Source organism: Tiliqua scincoides, chromosome 3 (genome assembly GCF_035046505.1).
Source record: "Tiliqua scincoides isolate rTilSci1 chromosome 3, rTilSci1.hap2, whole genome shotgun sequence".
Taxonomy (NCBI): domain Eukaryota; kingdom Metazoa; phylum Chordata; class Lepidosauria; order Squamata; family Scincidae; genus Tiliqua; species Tiliqua scincoides.
In genome coordinates, this window is record NC_089823.1 from 20,238,731 (window position 1) to 20,252,284 (window position 13,554).

General features: G+C 41.8%; 1 protein-coding gene across 1 annotated transcript in view; it reads right to left on the reverse strand.

Annotated features, from left to right (window-relative positions):
- CWF19L2 (CWF19 like cell cycle control factor 2) overlaps positions 1-13,554 on the reverse strand; it is a 90,653-nt gene that overhangs the window by 19,150 nt on the left and 57,949 nt on the right. Inside the window, exons 13-14 of the mRNA XM_066621664.1 lie at positions 10,561-10,773; positions 7,252-7,368 (exon numbers count right to left, since the gene is read on the reverse strand). Coding sequence (XP_066477761.1) covers positions 7,252-7,368; positions 10,561-10,773 — 330 coding nt within the window. The remainder of the gene's footprint in view (positions 1-7,251; positions 7,369-10,560; positions 10,774-13,554) is intronic.

A 13,554-nucleotide genomic window follows, 5' to 3' on the forward strand; every position in this document is an offset into this window, starting at 1 on the left:
GTGCTAAGAAATTCTTCAAATTGAGCTCCTTTAAATTATATCAAGTCAGAACCACCTCAAGTCACTGACTATTTGCAAAGTGTTGGACCTAGAGAGTACAGAAATTTCATTTCATAACCCCAAAGCACTATTAACCTAGTATAGATTATATAGCGCATGAGTTACACTGGGAATCATTTCCCATGGTACATTTCAGAACAAAATTAATGTTCATTTATATTTTGAAAACATGGAAACAGACCACTGTATTATAAAGTTGTATGTTCTCCCTTTCCAAACAAAGCAATTGTTGCATCATTCATGTATAGAGAATGTTCATCTAACTGCAGATAGATGCACTCACTCTTCTCCAATTGGTGGGCATAACTTACCCCAATTCCTACAGGATTGAGGGCAGCAGGGTTAATCTAGTCATTAGGCAGTACCAAAAACTATTACAACCCATGGAAGCATGAGGTTGTAAAAAGGGAAAGAGGGGGGACCCGGGAAACTAGCCTCATCAAAGATAGGATCTCAAAACACATAGACGAACAGGCCTTGCTGAGGGAGAGTCAGCATGGCTTCTGTAAGGGTAAGTCTTGCCTCACAAACCTTATAGAATTCTTTGAAAAGGTCAACAGGCATGTGGATGCGGGAGAACCCGTGCACATTATATATCTGGACTTTCAGAAGGCGTTTGACACGGTCCCTCACCAAAGGCTACTGAAAAAACTCCACAGTCAGGGAATTAGAGGACAGGTCCTCTCCTGGATTGAGAACTGGTTGGAGGCCAGGAAGCAGAGAGTGGGTGTCAATGGGCAATTTTCACAATGGAGAGAGGTGAAAAGCGGTGTGCCCCAAGGATCTGTCCTGGGACCGGTGCTTTTCAACCTCTTCATAAATGACCTGGAGACAGGGTTGAGCAGTGAAGTGGCTAAGTTTGCAGATGACACCAAACTTTTCCGAGTGGTAAAGACCAGAAGTGATTGTGAGGAGCTCCAGAAGGATCTCTCCAGACTGGCAGAATGGGCAGCAAAATGGCAGATGCGCTTCAATGTCAGTAAGTGTAAAGTCATGCACATTGGGGCAAAAAATCAAAACTTTAGATATAGGCTGATGGGTTCTGAGCTGTCTGTGACAGATCAGGAGAGAGATCTTGGGGTGGTGGTGGACAGGTCGATGAAAGTGTCGACCCAATGTGCGGCGGCAGTGAAGAAGGCCAATTCTATGCTTGGGATCATTAGGAAGGGTATTGAGAACAAAACGGCTAGTATTATAATGCCGTTGTACAAATCTATGGTAAGGCCACACCTGGAGTATTGTGTCCAGTTCTGGTCGCCACATCTCAAAAAAGACATAGTGGAAATGGAAAAGGTGCAAAAGAGAGCGACTAAGATGATTACGGGGCTGGGGCACCTTCCTTATGAGGAAAGGCTGCGGTGTTTGGGCCTCTTCAGCCTTGAAAAGAGACGCCTGAGGGGGGACATGATTGAGACATACAAAATTATGCAGGGGATGGACAGAGTGGATAGGGAGATGCTCTTTACACTCTCACATAATACCAGAACCAGGGGACATCCACTAAAATTGAGTGTTGGGCGGGTTAGGACAGACAAAAGAAAATATTTCTTTACTCAGCGTGTGGTCGGTCTGTGGAACTCCTTGCCACAGGATGTGGTGATGGCGTCTAGCCTAGACGCCTTTAAAAGGGGATTGGACAAGTTTCTGGAGGAAAAATCCATTATGGGGTACAAGCCATGATGTGTATGCACAACCTCCTGATTTTAGAAATGGGTTATGTCAGAATGCCAGATGCAAGGGAGGGCACCAGGATGAAGTCTCTTGTTATCTGGTGTGCTCCCTGGGGCATTTGGTGGGCCGCTGTGAGATACAGGAAGCTGGACTAGATGGGCCTATGGCCTGATCCAGTGGGGCTGTTCTTATGTTCTTATGAGGTTCTTGTCAATGCAGTGATACCACTTCATGATTGTGTACAAGCGTGCAAGAACTCTTGTGTGTCTGACACTTCATGCTCTTGTAAAGTAGCATCAAAACTTGATAGCAGGCTGTTGGCAGGTGTTCAATCTTCACAAGATTATTTAGAGGGTGAGGCTTTAGTGTCAAACATGAATGTCTCAAATCCAGTCAAGCTGGCAAAGATTCTAGCTCCCAACAGCCTTACAGTCAAGTTACGGAAATATTCTCAAGAGCAAAATTTCGTTTTCTGCCTTTGTCATAAGAGAGTGATTCAACTTTCCTGAAGAGTGGGACATGCTGAAAACAACAGAATGAAAAGTTTATAGCACTTGAGAAGTCAAACTTTATAGTTCATACAGATTTTCCCGGTGTAAAAGCACTTCTGCCTCAAAAATTGTATGAAGCAAAGATTGTGAAGGAAGACTAAAGGCCATCAACCAAAAACACTGGCACCAGGATGTCCAAGTAGCAATGACATTTAAGATAAAAATAATGAAACAAGCCCCTTACAAAAAGTTTACTCTATTTCACTTTCAGGTCAAAAATGGCCAATATGTACAGGTTAGTCACAGCTTTTGTAGTAGCTCTGAACTGTGGGCTACATAACATAAGTGCAGGCTAATGACTTAATACAACCTTACAAATAAGCATTATAAAGTTGTATTTCATAATTTAATACCCATTATTAAACTTGAAGGGTGCAAGCTCCCCATGTGGATGCAGCACCCAGACATAGTTATCCTCAAAGAGCAGGGGTGCCCAAACCCTGGCCCGCAGGCCACTTGCGGCCCGCCGCGGGTTCCCATCCAGCCCCCAGGGGGTCCCCCCACCTCTAATGGGCACTAGGCCCTCACCCCAGCCCGCGCTGGCCCGCCGCGTGAGCGCCGCGCCTTGTTTTCCCTCGCTGCTGCTGAGCTCAGTGGCAGCAAAGGAAAGACAAGCCCAGCGCGTGTGCAGGGCCTTTTATAGTGGGAAGGTAATGTGAGACTTGCAGGTCTCACGTTACTTCCCACTATAAAAGGCCCTGCGCGCTTGCATGCTGGTCTCTTCTTTCTTGCCCATGGGCTGTGCTATGCTGTGCTGGGCTCAGCTCCATTTGGCTTGGCTCCCCTCCCCTCCCCTCCTGCAACCTGAGCCAGGGGAGGGCAGGAGAGAGAGAGAGAGAGAGATCCTGAGGGAGTGGAGCCCAGCCCAGCTCGCAGCACGTCTCCCTCCCAAGGGAGGGAGGGCTGGTTGGCTGGCCAGGCGGGCAGGCAGGTAGGCATGCAGCTGGGCAAGCAGGCAGGCAGCCCAAGCAAATGAAGGAGGGAAAGAGGGAGGGCAAGGGGGCAGGTGAGCAGGCAGGTATATGTGTGTGAAAGTGTGGAAGATCCCCCCTCCATTTGTGTGTGTGTGAATGGGATCATAAACTGGCATGAAGATCCCCCCCCCTAATTAGTGTGAATGGGATCATAAACTGGCATGAAGATCCAACCTCTTATTAGGGTGAATGGGATCATAAATTGGCATGAAGATTCCGCACCCCCTCTTATTAGGGTGAATGGAATCATAAACTGGATTGAATTCATTCATTCATTTTCTGTCTATAATATATTCATTTATGTAAATTTATTCAAATTTGAAATGTAAATTAATTCTTTTTTTTCCCCGGCCTCCAACACAGTGTCAGAGAGATGTTGTGGCCCTCCTGCCAAAAACTTTGAGCACCCATGTCATAGAGCACAACAAAGACCAAATCTTCTTCCCCTACCCACACCTACCCCTATTCTTTTAACTCACTTCTTTAACCAAAAAGAAGGGAGACACTGAATTGGAAATATGAGAGACTTGCACAGACCTCCTACATCTCAGAAAGGTGTGATGCACTTAGTGCATGAGCTGAGGAGAGGAGAGGGAAAATAGGGCTTTGTTATATGAGTCTCTTATTATGTGGATATTACAGCTGCTGTGTTAAATCTTTTATAATATTTCAAGAGATCATTTCCATTTTATTAATTGGAGTGTGATCCTACCTTTAAAGCTAATAGCCTCACATAGTGACAATGTAAAAAAACAAAACAGTAAAAACCCAACAACAACATTAATCAAAACATGCAAGTGGAAAAAGAACATGAGAAAGTGGGATACACATGTTTGGGATACATACATAATGGCATGCGCCGTTAACAACTGTTCGCTTAACAACAGACCGCATATATGATGGTGGTCAAAGCACAATAAAGATACTCTTAATGAGGCAATAGCATCTCCCATAGCCTGCAGCAGTGTCTGTTTACACAACAGAGAGGCTCTTAATGCAAAAAAGAGGCAGTCTATCTCCAGCAGCCAGTGTAGCCAGCGCATGTCTGGCAGGGAGTGTCTGTTGACACAACAAGGGCAACAGATTGAACTGAATGTTCACTTAATGACCTAATCGCATAACAACAGGGATGGGAGAATATATCCCATCATTAAGTGGCGCACACCTGTATATATAGGCAGTATAAAATGTTAAAAATTTTATACTTGAAGGCTTCTCTTCAAGTTGACTGCTGTGTTAGGATTTACCCAATATCACTGAAATACTGAGGGGGCCTAAACTAAGTGTACGATATTACCACTGAGGCCTCAGTTTGGATTCATAGTTATTTTTTAACACACTGGTTCCATTTTGCTTCAGGCACTAACTTTAAAAGCTGATTCAGATACACTGAACAGGTTCAAATGCAAGAAAAGAACAACAAACTCTTGCTTGCAATGTAACTCTATAAAATGAAGATAATGATTTAACTTGACAAAAAAATATTTTTAAACTGTCAAGCATTCTAGAAAAGGAAAAGGAACCACCCTATGACTTTAATTGGGTGTGCAACTTTTCATTCATAGAAAACAAATTTCTATAAGATGAATCCTTTCAATGCATTTATAAGTTTGTATTTATTTTTTATTTATTTAGCATAACTGACTAACCTACTCTTTGCAGAATAGATGAATCTTACCAGTGTTTTTGCAGCATTTCCCAGGGATATTTAATTACACTTTCCCATTATAAAAAAATTCTCATTCCTTATTTCCCAGAGTTTCTTCTATATTTATCTTTTTGTTGAACTTCAGTTGCCTCCACATGAGACCAAACTCTAGAAAACTCTTGACTTCAGTGACCTAGAGCTGAGTCCATTAATCTTCCCAAATAAACATTATCCTCAAGAGCAAAGCATTCCTATGTTAATTTAAAAAAAAAAAAACCTCAAAAGTATCTGGCTTGACAATAATATCCTCTACAAATCATCAGTAAAAGAGTCATCACTGATGAAGCCTGTTTAGCCCAAAGAGTCATGTTTTGAAGTGCTTTAAATGCACTGATATTAACACGGAGCTCACACAATAGTTTTTCAACAGGGGTTTTAACCTTTCCAGGAGTTTGAAAGTCTACAGTCAAAGGGCACAATCCTAACCCCTTATGTCAGTGCTTTCCAGCACTGGCAGAGCAGTGCCAATGGGACATGTGCTGCATCATGCAGTTGGGTATCACTCACGGAGGCCTCCACATAAGAACAGCCCCACTGGATCAGGCAAAGTAAGGGAATGTTTGTTCCCTTACCTTGGAGCTACACTGCCCTTATGTCAGTGCTTTCCAGCACTGGCATAGTGGTGCCTATGGGACATGTGCTGCATCCTACAGTTGAGTGTCACTCACGGAGGCCTCCTCAAAGTAAGGGAATGTTTGTTCCCTTACCTCAGAGCTGCATTGCCCTTATGTCAGTGTTGGAAAGCACTGGCATAAGGGGTTAGGATTGTGCCCAAAGTTTTCTTAGATCAGAAGTACATAACTCAATTTTAATTTTTATTGATTTATTGCACTTGTATCCACTTCCCCCTTGGGAATCTCAAAGCGGCTTATATATGACTTTCAAATCGTCTCTCATCCAAGTAGTTATCGAGAACAGAGTGCTTAGCTTCAGCAGGCGAACGCCATCATAAGACTTCAAACCATTTTTAAACCTAGATTAATTTTGACCACTCTGTTTCTTAGTGTTTAAATCCAAGGTCCTGATTCACAACTCTACAACATAAGGGTTCAGGAGCCTCAGCACTGTGCTACTTACATATTTAAAATCTCTCAGGATGGGCCTACATGGAAATCTTGTTAAATCTGTAGGCAGGAAAGCCCCAGCTGATCAATTTGATTCTGTTGCCAAGAGGGAGACCACTTTCTCTATCTGGCCAGATGACTCTACATATTTAGTTTAGAAGCATACAGTGGGAGACTTTCTGCAATGAATTGTGAGACGGGTACACAGTGAATTCAATAGGATTCACTCTAGAACTAATTTTTTAAAAACCATATATTAACATAATTTTTCTATAAAATGCACTACATAAAGAAAAAGAAATCAAACCCCTACATAATCACCTAGAAATCAGAATACAGACACAAAACAAACAGTATGTGAGACACTGAAAAGCAAATACTGTATATATTCATCCAAAAAGAGTTTGTAAGGAAGGACAGAACAACACTTTCATAGTTTAAGTCTTCAGTTCAAAGGATCCAAAAAGATTTATATTTGTCTAGTGGCTTAATGGAGGTCCCTACTCCTCCAGCTTACAACAGAAAATGACAAAAGGATATCAGACAGCAAACAAGCCTTCCTGCTTAGTCTTATTATGAACAACATTGTTTAAGAGCAAAGCTGGTCCCAAATTCTTTTATGCAAACTGGTGAATTTACTACCTATTTAATGTGTTCTGCGCTTTGTTTTGGATAGATGTTCAGGCACTGTACTCATTTTTATTTGAACAAAAAGAATAAAAATGTTTCTCTGCATTCAGTCAGGTTATCTGGATCTGATAAACTGGCATGTTTAAAAAACTGGTAACCTTTACAAACCCACCTGGGGTTATTTTTATGCTGCAGTTCATTTTTTCAGAATGTTGAATGATAGACTAAAGCAAAATCCTTAGTTGCAGGGAGTTAAACTTTGGCCATGATCCTCCCATCCATACCTTATAGTAGAAAGTTAGAAAACCATAAAAATAGTATTAAAAAGATATCACAAATCTATATAAAAATACTGAACAGTAACTGTTCATTCAGAAGTCCTTCTGTACAGTCCAAATGGAAGTTAAGCACTTCAAATTCCACCAACTTCAATGGAACGGTTAAACATCTGCTTAAAAATGTCTCCCACAATGTAAGGGGACTTAAAAGCATTTAACATTGGCTGGGTTGTGCCCACAGTGCTGAGGTTAGATTTTAATCATAAAAGCAAATACAGTATGAGAAGTTCACATCACAGCTCAAGTTTTGCCCACCTGGATTTCCTCCCAGATGTCTTCATCTAGAAGGGTGGCTGCAGTATAGTGCTGCATAGGAGCTATCAGACAATGACCTTCTGTCAGAGACTGATACTTTGGCAATGATAAGTATACCTACAGAGAAAGGGGGAGAAAATCACAAAGGTTTAACTATACATATTTAATGCTACTAGTGCTTTAATACATGAAGTCTTGATCAGGTGCCCTTTATCCTCCCCCCACTGGAGTGGTCCCTTTGTGGCTTCTACTTTTAAGAACAGTCTTTTACACGTTGGCTACCTGAGAATACCAGGTGCAAGGGAGTGGCAATAGGATGTCTTGAGTGTGCGCCCAGACATTTGGTGGGCCACTGTGCGATAGAGAAAGCTGAATTAGATGGGCCTTTGGCCTGATCCCAAGGGGCTCGACTTATGGTGACATGGACAGGAATGCTGAGCCTTCCTCCCAGAACACAGCCAACACTCTGTGCACTGCTCTCATACAACCAATACTGAAAGGGCACTTGGCTGGAAGAAAAATGTCTGAGGGGATGGACAGGCTATGGAGGATCTAGCAGCCCTTATTCACGAGCCCTTCTTGCCCTTAAAACTGACAACCTCCAGTTTGGACTACCACCATCATGTTTTCTAGTATGAGCCTTGAACTTGATCTTATTATTGTGAGAAATTTTCATTTATGAAATGGAGAGAAAAGAATTATGTCTGTATTTGCTTGACTCAAATGTGAATTATTAATACAAATACATACAAATTATGAATACATACAAATTCTAATGCATATACTCATTAGATAAAAAGGCATGAAATTGTAGTTCTCTGCTCTGGGCTTTAGGCTTTTTTTTTTTTCCATCAGCAAATTTCAACAAGGGAAGCTAAAGTTCGAGGTACTTGTCCTTTTCTGAATCATACATCTACTCTGAAACATTGCCACACACACTGAACCTTCTGCAATTTTCTCCAAAATTGTTAAGGTGATTAATAAGGTTCTCGCACAACAGGCTGTGGAGGCAGGGGGCTTCTTGAGAAGTAATTCTTAGGCTGCCTTTTACTGCTGCACACCTGTGATGAGCAATATATGATCATTCAGGAAGAATGGGGGAGAACAGAGTGACAATCAGATTGACACTCCTCCTCCAGCAAGTGCTTATGTGACACTATAGTGTTGCATGAACACACCTTTATAAGAACATTTCAAAAATATACATTTCAACTCCTTCAAATTATTCCTTTATGGCTGCATTTAATATGTGAGATTTAAAGAACCTCAGCTGGAACTGAGCTTTGGCGCTAAGCCTTAACTTCATTTTCAGCAATTTACCTTAGTATATTCTGAAATGCCAAAAATCCTTATTATGACAATTACAGCATAAAAGACACCATTGAAACATGTTTTATTCTACACTTTAGGGCTTTTTATTTTAAATGAGGTACTTCAGATATTATCAAAGAGATGCCACCTAATGTGTTCATTAGGAATGCTCAAAGTGCCATATTTAATTACAGCTGTAATTTCATGCAAACCTGTTTCAGCTCATGCTTTATACTTGGCAAAATAATTCACTGATATTCTCAGAGAAGTAGCTATACTTGTCTTTTTACGTAATTACACTATGTAGTCATGACACTTAAAAATTATAGGCAGAAGTAACAGTTTCTGCAGTTGTGTGCCCACAGAAGTCACTGGGGAGGCTGTGCCTTCCAGAGAGTTTTGGTTTTTTATTAATGTACTTTGCAGCTCTGCAGCTCAGAGATGCTCTACAAAGTAAAGCCTCCACTGAAGCAGTGCTGTTAAAAGGGAAGCCTGCATTTGGGCTCTCCCAGAGCATCTGCAGCTTCCTTCCTCACCTTTCTTGGTTCACCTCTCCCCCCAGACCATTCCCCATCTTCTGAGGCCTCCGTCTGGCTCTCTCTCCACCAGTGGCCTGGAAGAAGCAGAGCTGATTGAAGGGCTTTCCCAGTACTGCCCTTTCAGCAGTGCCAGTACTGCCAATGCATCACTTGACAGCTCAGCAGTTTATATCAGCTGATAATGGTGCTGGAAGAGCTTGATTATCACAGGAGCTGAATAAAGACCTTCCAGAGGCAGGATCCAGCTTGCAGGCCTTATGTTTGATGAACCTGGCTTAGAGGGCACAATAACTGTGATGATAAACTCTGAGTATCTCTGTATGTTTTGCTTTTGCTCTTGTGAGGATCTATAAAACTCAGGAAGTAGAAGCTTCTCCCATGTTTTTGCTTAATTTTTGGCTGCCTCATGAGCCTTTATTGATAGAAGGGTAGGATAAAGTTTCTAGAATAAAGTTAGTCAAAGAAGTTTTGCTATTTTATATGTTGCTGAAATAAAATATTTTTAGACTGATTGATTTGGGATGGTTTAACAAATCAACAAATTCTTTTAATCTAGCTAACTTCTTAAAGGAATGGGGCCTAACTGCTTTGTGTTCTCACTTCGTGAGTTTCCTTTGTCTTTATGAATCTTATTTTACAGTTTCCAATTTCAACTTCAATTTCAACAACTATTTTTGACCTTTTCTTCTCATAAAACTGAACTGAGTTGCAGCATCCTGATTACTGACCTGGTGACCCATCTTATGCAATTCAGCTGTTGTACATTATTGCTACAAAATCTGAGGTACTGAAAATGATGAACTGGGGGCTCAATCCTATCCTGCGCTGGAACAGGTAAGCCAAGAGGGCCCAGAATTAGCTCAGCCAGAGGCAAGGGAAAACTTTCCCCCTTATCCTGGGCAAGGTGCCCTGGCCCTACGGGTCTCCTTGGACCTGCGCCACCTCTGGAGGTGGCACATGTCTGAGGAGAGCAGAGCGGCTTCAAGTCGCTCCAAACTCCCCAGGAACAGGGTTTGGGATCCAGCATAACTGCTGGATTCCAGCCCCACCTCCCGCTTTCCACCCACCTGCTCCTGGGGCTGCCCCCCACCCAGGAACGCCTCCCGACTCCTCCCCACCCACCCCAGAGCCTTGCATCAGCCCACCTCGGCTGATGCAAGGCTCACTGCACAAGCTGCCACAGAGGCTGGATTGAGCCTCTGTGTGCTGGCGTGGCTTGCTCGCGAGGAGGCACAAGGGACTTGCGCTGGCCCAAGTGCAGTTTAGGATTGCGCTGTTGATCACTCAAACATAGAATTTTGTCCCACCCTTGAAGAAGTGGGTTTCTCAGTTGACAGGGCCAGAAGTATTAAGACAATAAACCTTTGTCATAGAAAGAAGTGGAGTTCTAGAAACTCACAAAACTCTGGTATGGATAACACTTATCTTCCTCTCCACCCAAAAAATGTTGCTTTCCTACCTTGTTACCAATTGCTATAATCAGATGTTTTGGAAGTTCAGGGCTGCCAAAGCAGTGAGGGCACTTTTCCATGCGTCCAGCAAGCTGCTGGTGTTCACGGATAGCTTGTTTCCTCTGCCTTTCCTCCTCTTCTCCACTACGCTCTCCCTTTGCTGCTTTGGAAACAAACATATCATCCAGAGTGTAATACTCTCTGTCAGTTTTATCTGAAAACTGAAGCAAAAGGAACATTTAGCTAGTGTGATACAACAAACAGGCAGATTACTGAACTAGGACTAGAGAAACCGTCAAGTTTACTTGGAGACCTTGAGCAAGTCATTAACACACAAGGTGGCAGCAATAATAAAATGCAACAGCCTCATGGACACTGGCTTGAGTTACTTCAAGGGAGGTTGGAATACAAATTTCACCAAGGTGTATAAACACAAAGTATACAAAGTGCATAAACACAAACACATTTTCAGTATCTTAATTGTCATACATTCATTTAGCATCAAGACTGCAAGGTGCTGCACAATACAGAGAAGGCATGGTCCTGTCCAAAGATCTTACAACAGTCAATGGATGCGCCCAAGATGAGATTGAAAGTGAACCACACATTGAATGGTGATTAGCAAGGACAGAGTAGGGAGAGAATCAGATTATGATGGAAGAAAATAGCTTGGGAAAGCCTCTCTGTGTCAGTTTTACCTGAAAAAAATGAGGGGAATCATAGGACCAAACTAGAGTATCATAGATTTCAACACATAATCATCTGCATGTGTATATTTTTTAATGTACTAAATGTGGGGCTCTGATTCAGACAGCACCCACAGCAGGGGTGCAGTTTTAAGCTACCCCTATGGTGATCCTGATCTAGATCAGGACAGCGGTGATAGCAAAAGACCTCCTACCCACCACTACCACAGTCCTGATCCAAAACTAGACCAAATACAGCTGCTGATTGCATTTTAGATAAGCACATGTACAAACCCCAGTCACATAACCTACAATCACCCAGTTGGTTTCCTAAGGTGAGAACTGAAGAAGAAAGCAAGACTGCCAGGCACAAGGAGCAGTACGGCTAAAAGCAGCAACTACTTTTTTATGCACACAAACAGTGCTCTTGCTACATTTTAATCTGGCAAGCATGAGCCAAACAAAATAGAAAACAGGTGGAACTGCTGGAAATAACCAAGGTCCATCTGACTTTGGTATTTTGTACAAACCACAATTGCTTGAAAAGTTAAGTATCAACATCTTTCCACAACTTCCAGATCCTGAAAAGACATGACACTAAACTGCCCAAGAGGAAAACCGACACTGTGATATTCCAGAAGGTCGATATGTTGCAATCAATGACATAATTCAGGATCTTAAGCACATTTTCATGCAGTTTCTATAGAAACACATAGATGTTGTTTAGAAGGCTTTATTTAAAAATGCACAATTCAAATCCTCTCGAAGTGTGAGCATTCACAACACCTTTGAAAATGTCAAGCAAGGCATTCCCTACGAAACCAAGTTCACCGTAAGAGATTTGTGAATTTGCCAGAGCACAAGAAAAGAATAATCCAGCCACCATCTCTTTAGAAACCCACAAGGTGGTACTTTTTCTTTCTTTTTTTTACATCAATGTACTGACAGCACAATATTCAATTTTAGAATTGATTCACAGTCCAAGGATGACATCAGGAACTAATTTAGAAATATAATTTTAATATTGACTGCAGGAATGTGGTTACAATACATTTTCCCACATTTAAAACAACTTCCTTATGCTGATTAATTTTGACATGTGATTATTAATAAATGTGTCCATATTCTAAATTAAATAACTCATTTTTATTCAGAATTAAAGGGCACTATCTATTCTCTAACATTGCCTTGTTGTACAGTACTAGCACATGAGAGTTTATTTGGTCTTATGGAAAAACAAAGTCCTTGCCTTGCCAATTAGTGACCTTTTATTGGAGGTTTGGTTTCACACATTTTCCACTCATGACATGCTGGCCATGGAGAGGCAGCACTTTCCTCTTCCTTTTCCTCTTCCTTTTCACACTGTGAAATCACTCTGTCAATTTCACATTTTTGAGATATTTGTAACCCAATTATCTCCTGTCAAAGCACACTGAGACAACTCACAATCTGGTAGCAAATACATTAACACATAATACAGCAACACACACAACTGAAAACACAATGAGCAGTACCATGATCCAAGCTATACATGAAAAATAGAAACCTCAGCGAAGAAGCTCAGAAGGACTAAAATGCCCTGTGAAATGTGCGTGTGTTTAACTTGCTAACAGAAGGTTGGCAATGTGGGGACCCATCATACTTCCCCTGGAAGGGAGTTCCAAAACCTTGATGCCATTGTAGAAAAAGGTCTTGCTTCAAGCAACTTTCTACTGTACATCAGAATGTCAAGGGAATCTGAAGTTTTGAAGTACACATCAATGAACAGACAGATGACTATGGAATAAGGTAATCACTAAGCCATCTGGCTCCAGATCATTTGAGAATTTAAAAGGGCCAGAAGTTTGAACTGGGCTCTGAAACAAACTGGAGACAGTCAACAGCCTTGCTCTATAGCTTCCAAGAATTCTTTACAGGCTTTACTTTCCCACATGGTCCCCTGTCTCCAAAAGGCTCACAATCAAAATATATGCAGAAGAAATGCCAGCAGCAGACACTAGAAAAGACACTGTGCTGGGTGAACAGGGACAGTTAAGAATTCGCTAAATATAAGAGCATCACTTGAAAAAGCACCTTTTTGCATAGTTAGCAAGTTGTGGCCTTTTACCCCAAGACATAGGATCTGATGCTCTTTCATCATCAGCCTAAGCAAAATAACACATGACTGGTCTTGGTCACACTCTCCTGGCATGCAGCCAACACCATGTACATTCATATATTAATGTGTTAGGCAACACTTTAGAGAAGGAAATGAAAGAAATTTAAGTTGAAAGATTGTGTTTCCCCTCTCTAGCAGTGGAGCAGACACCTGCCTCT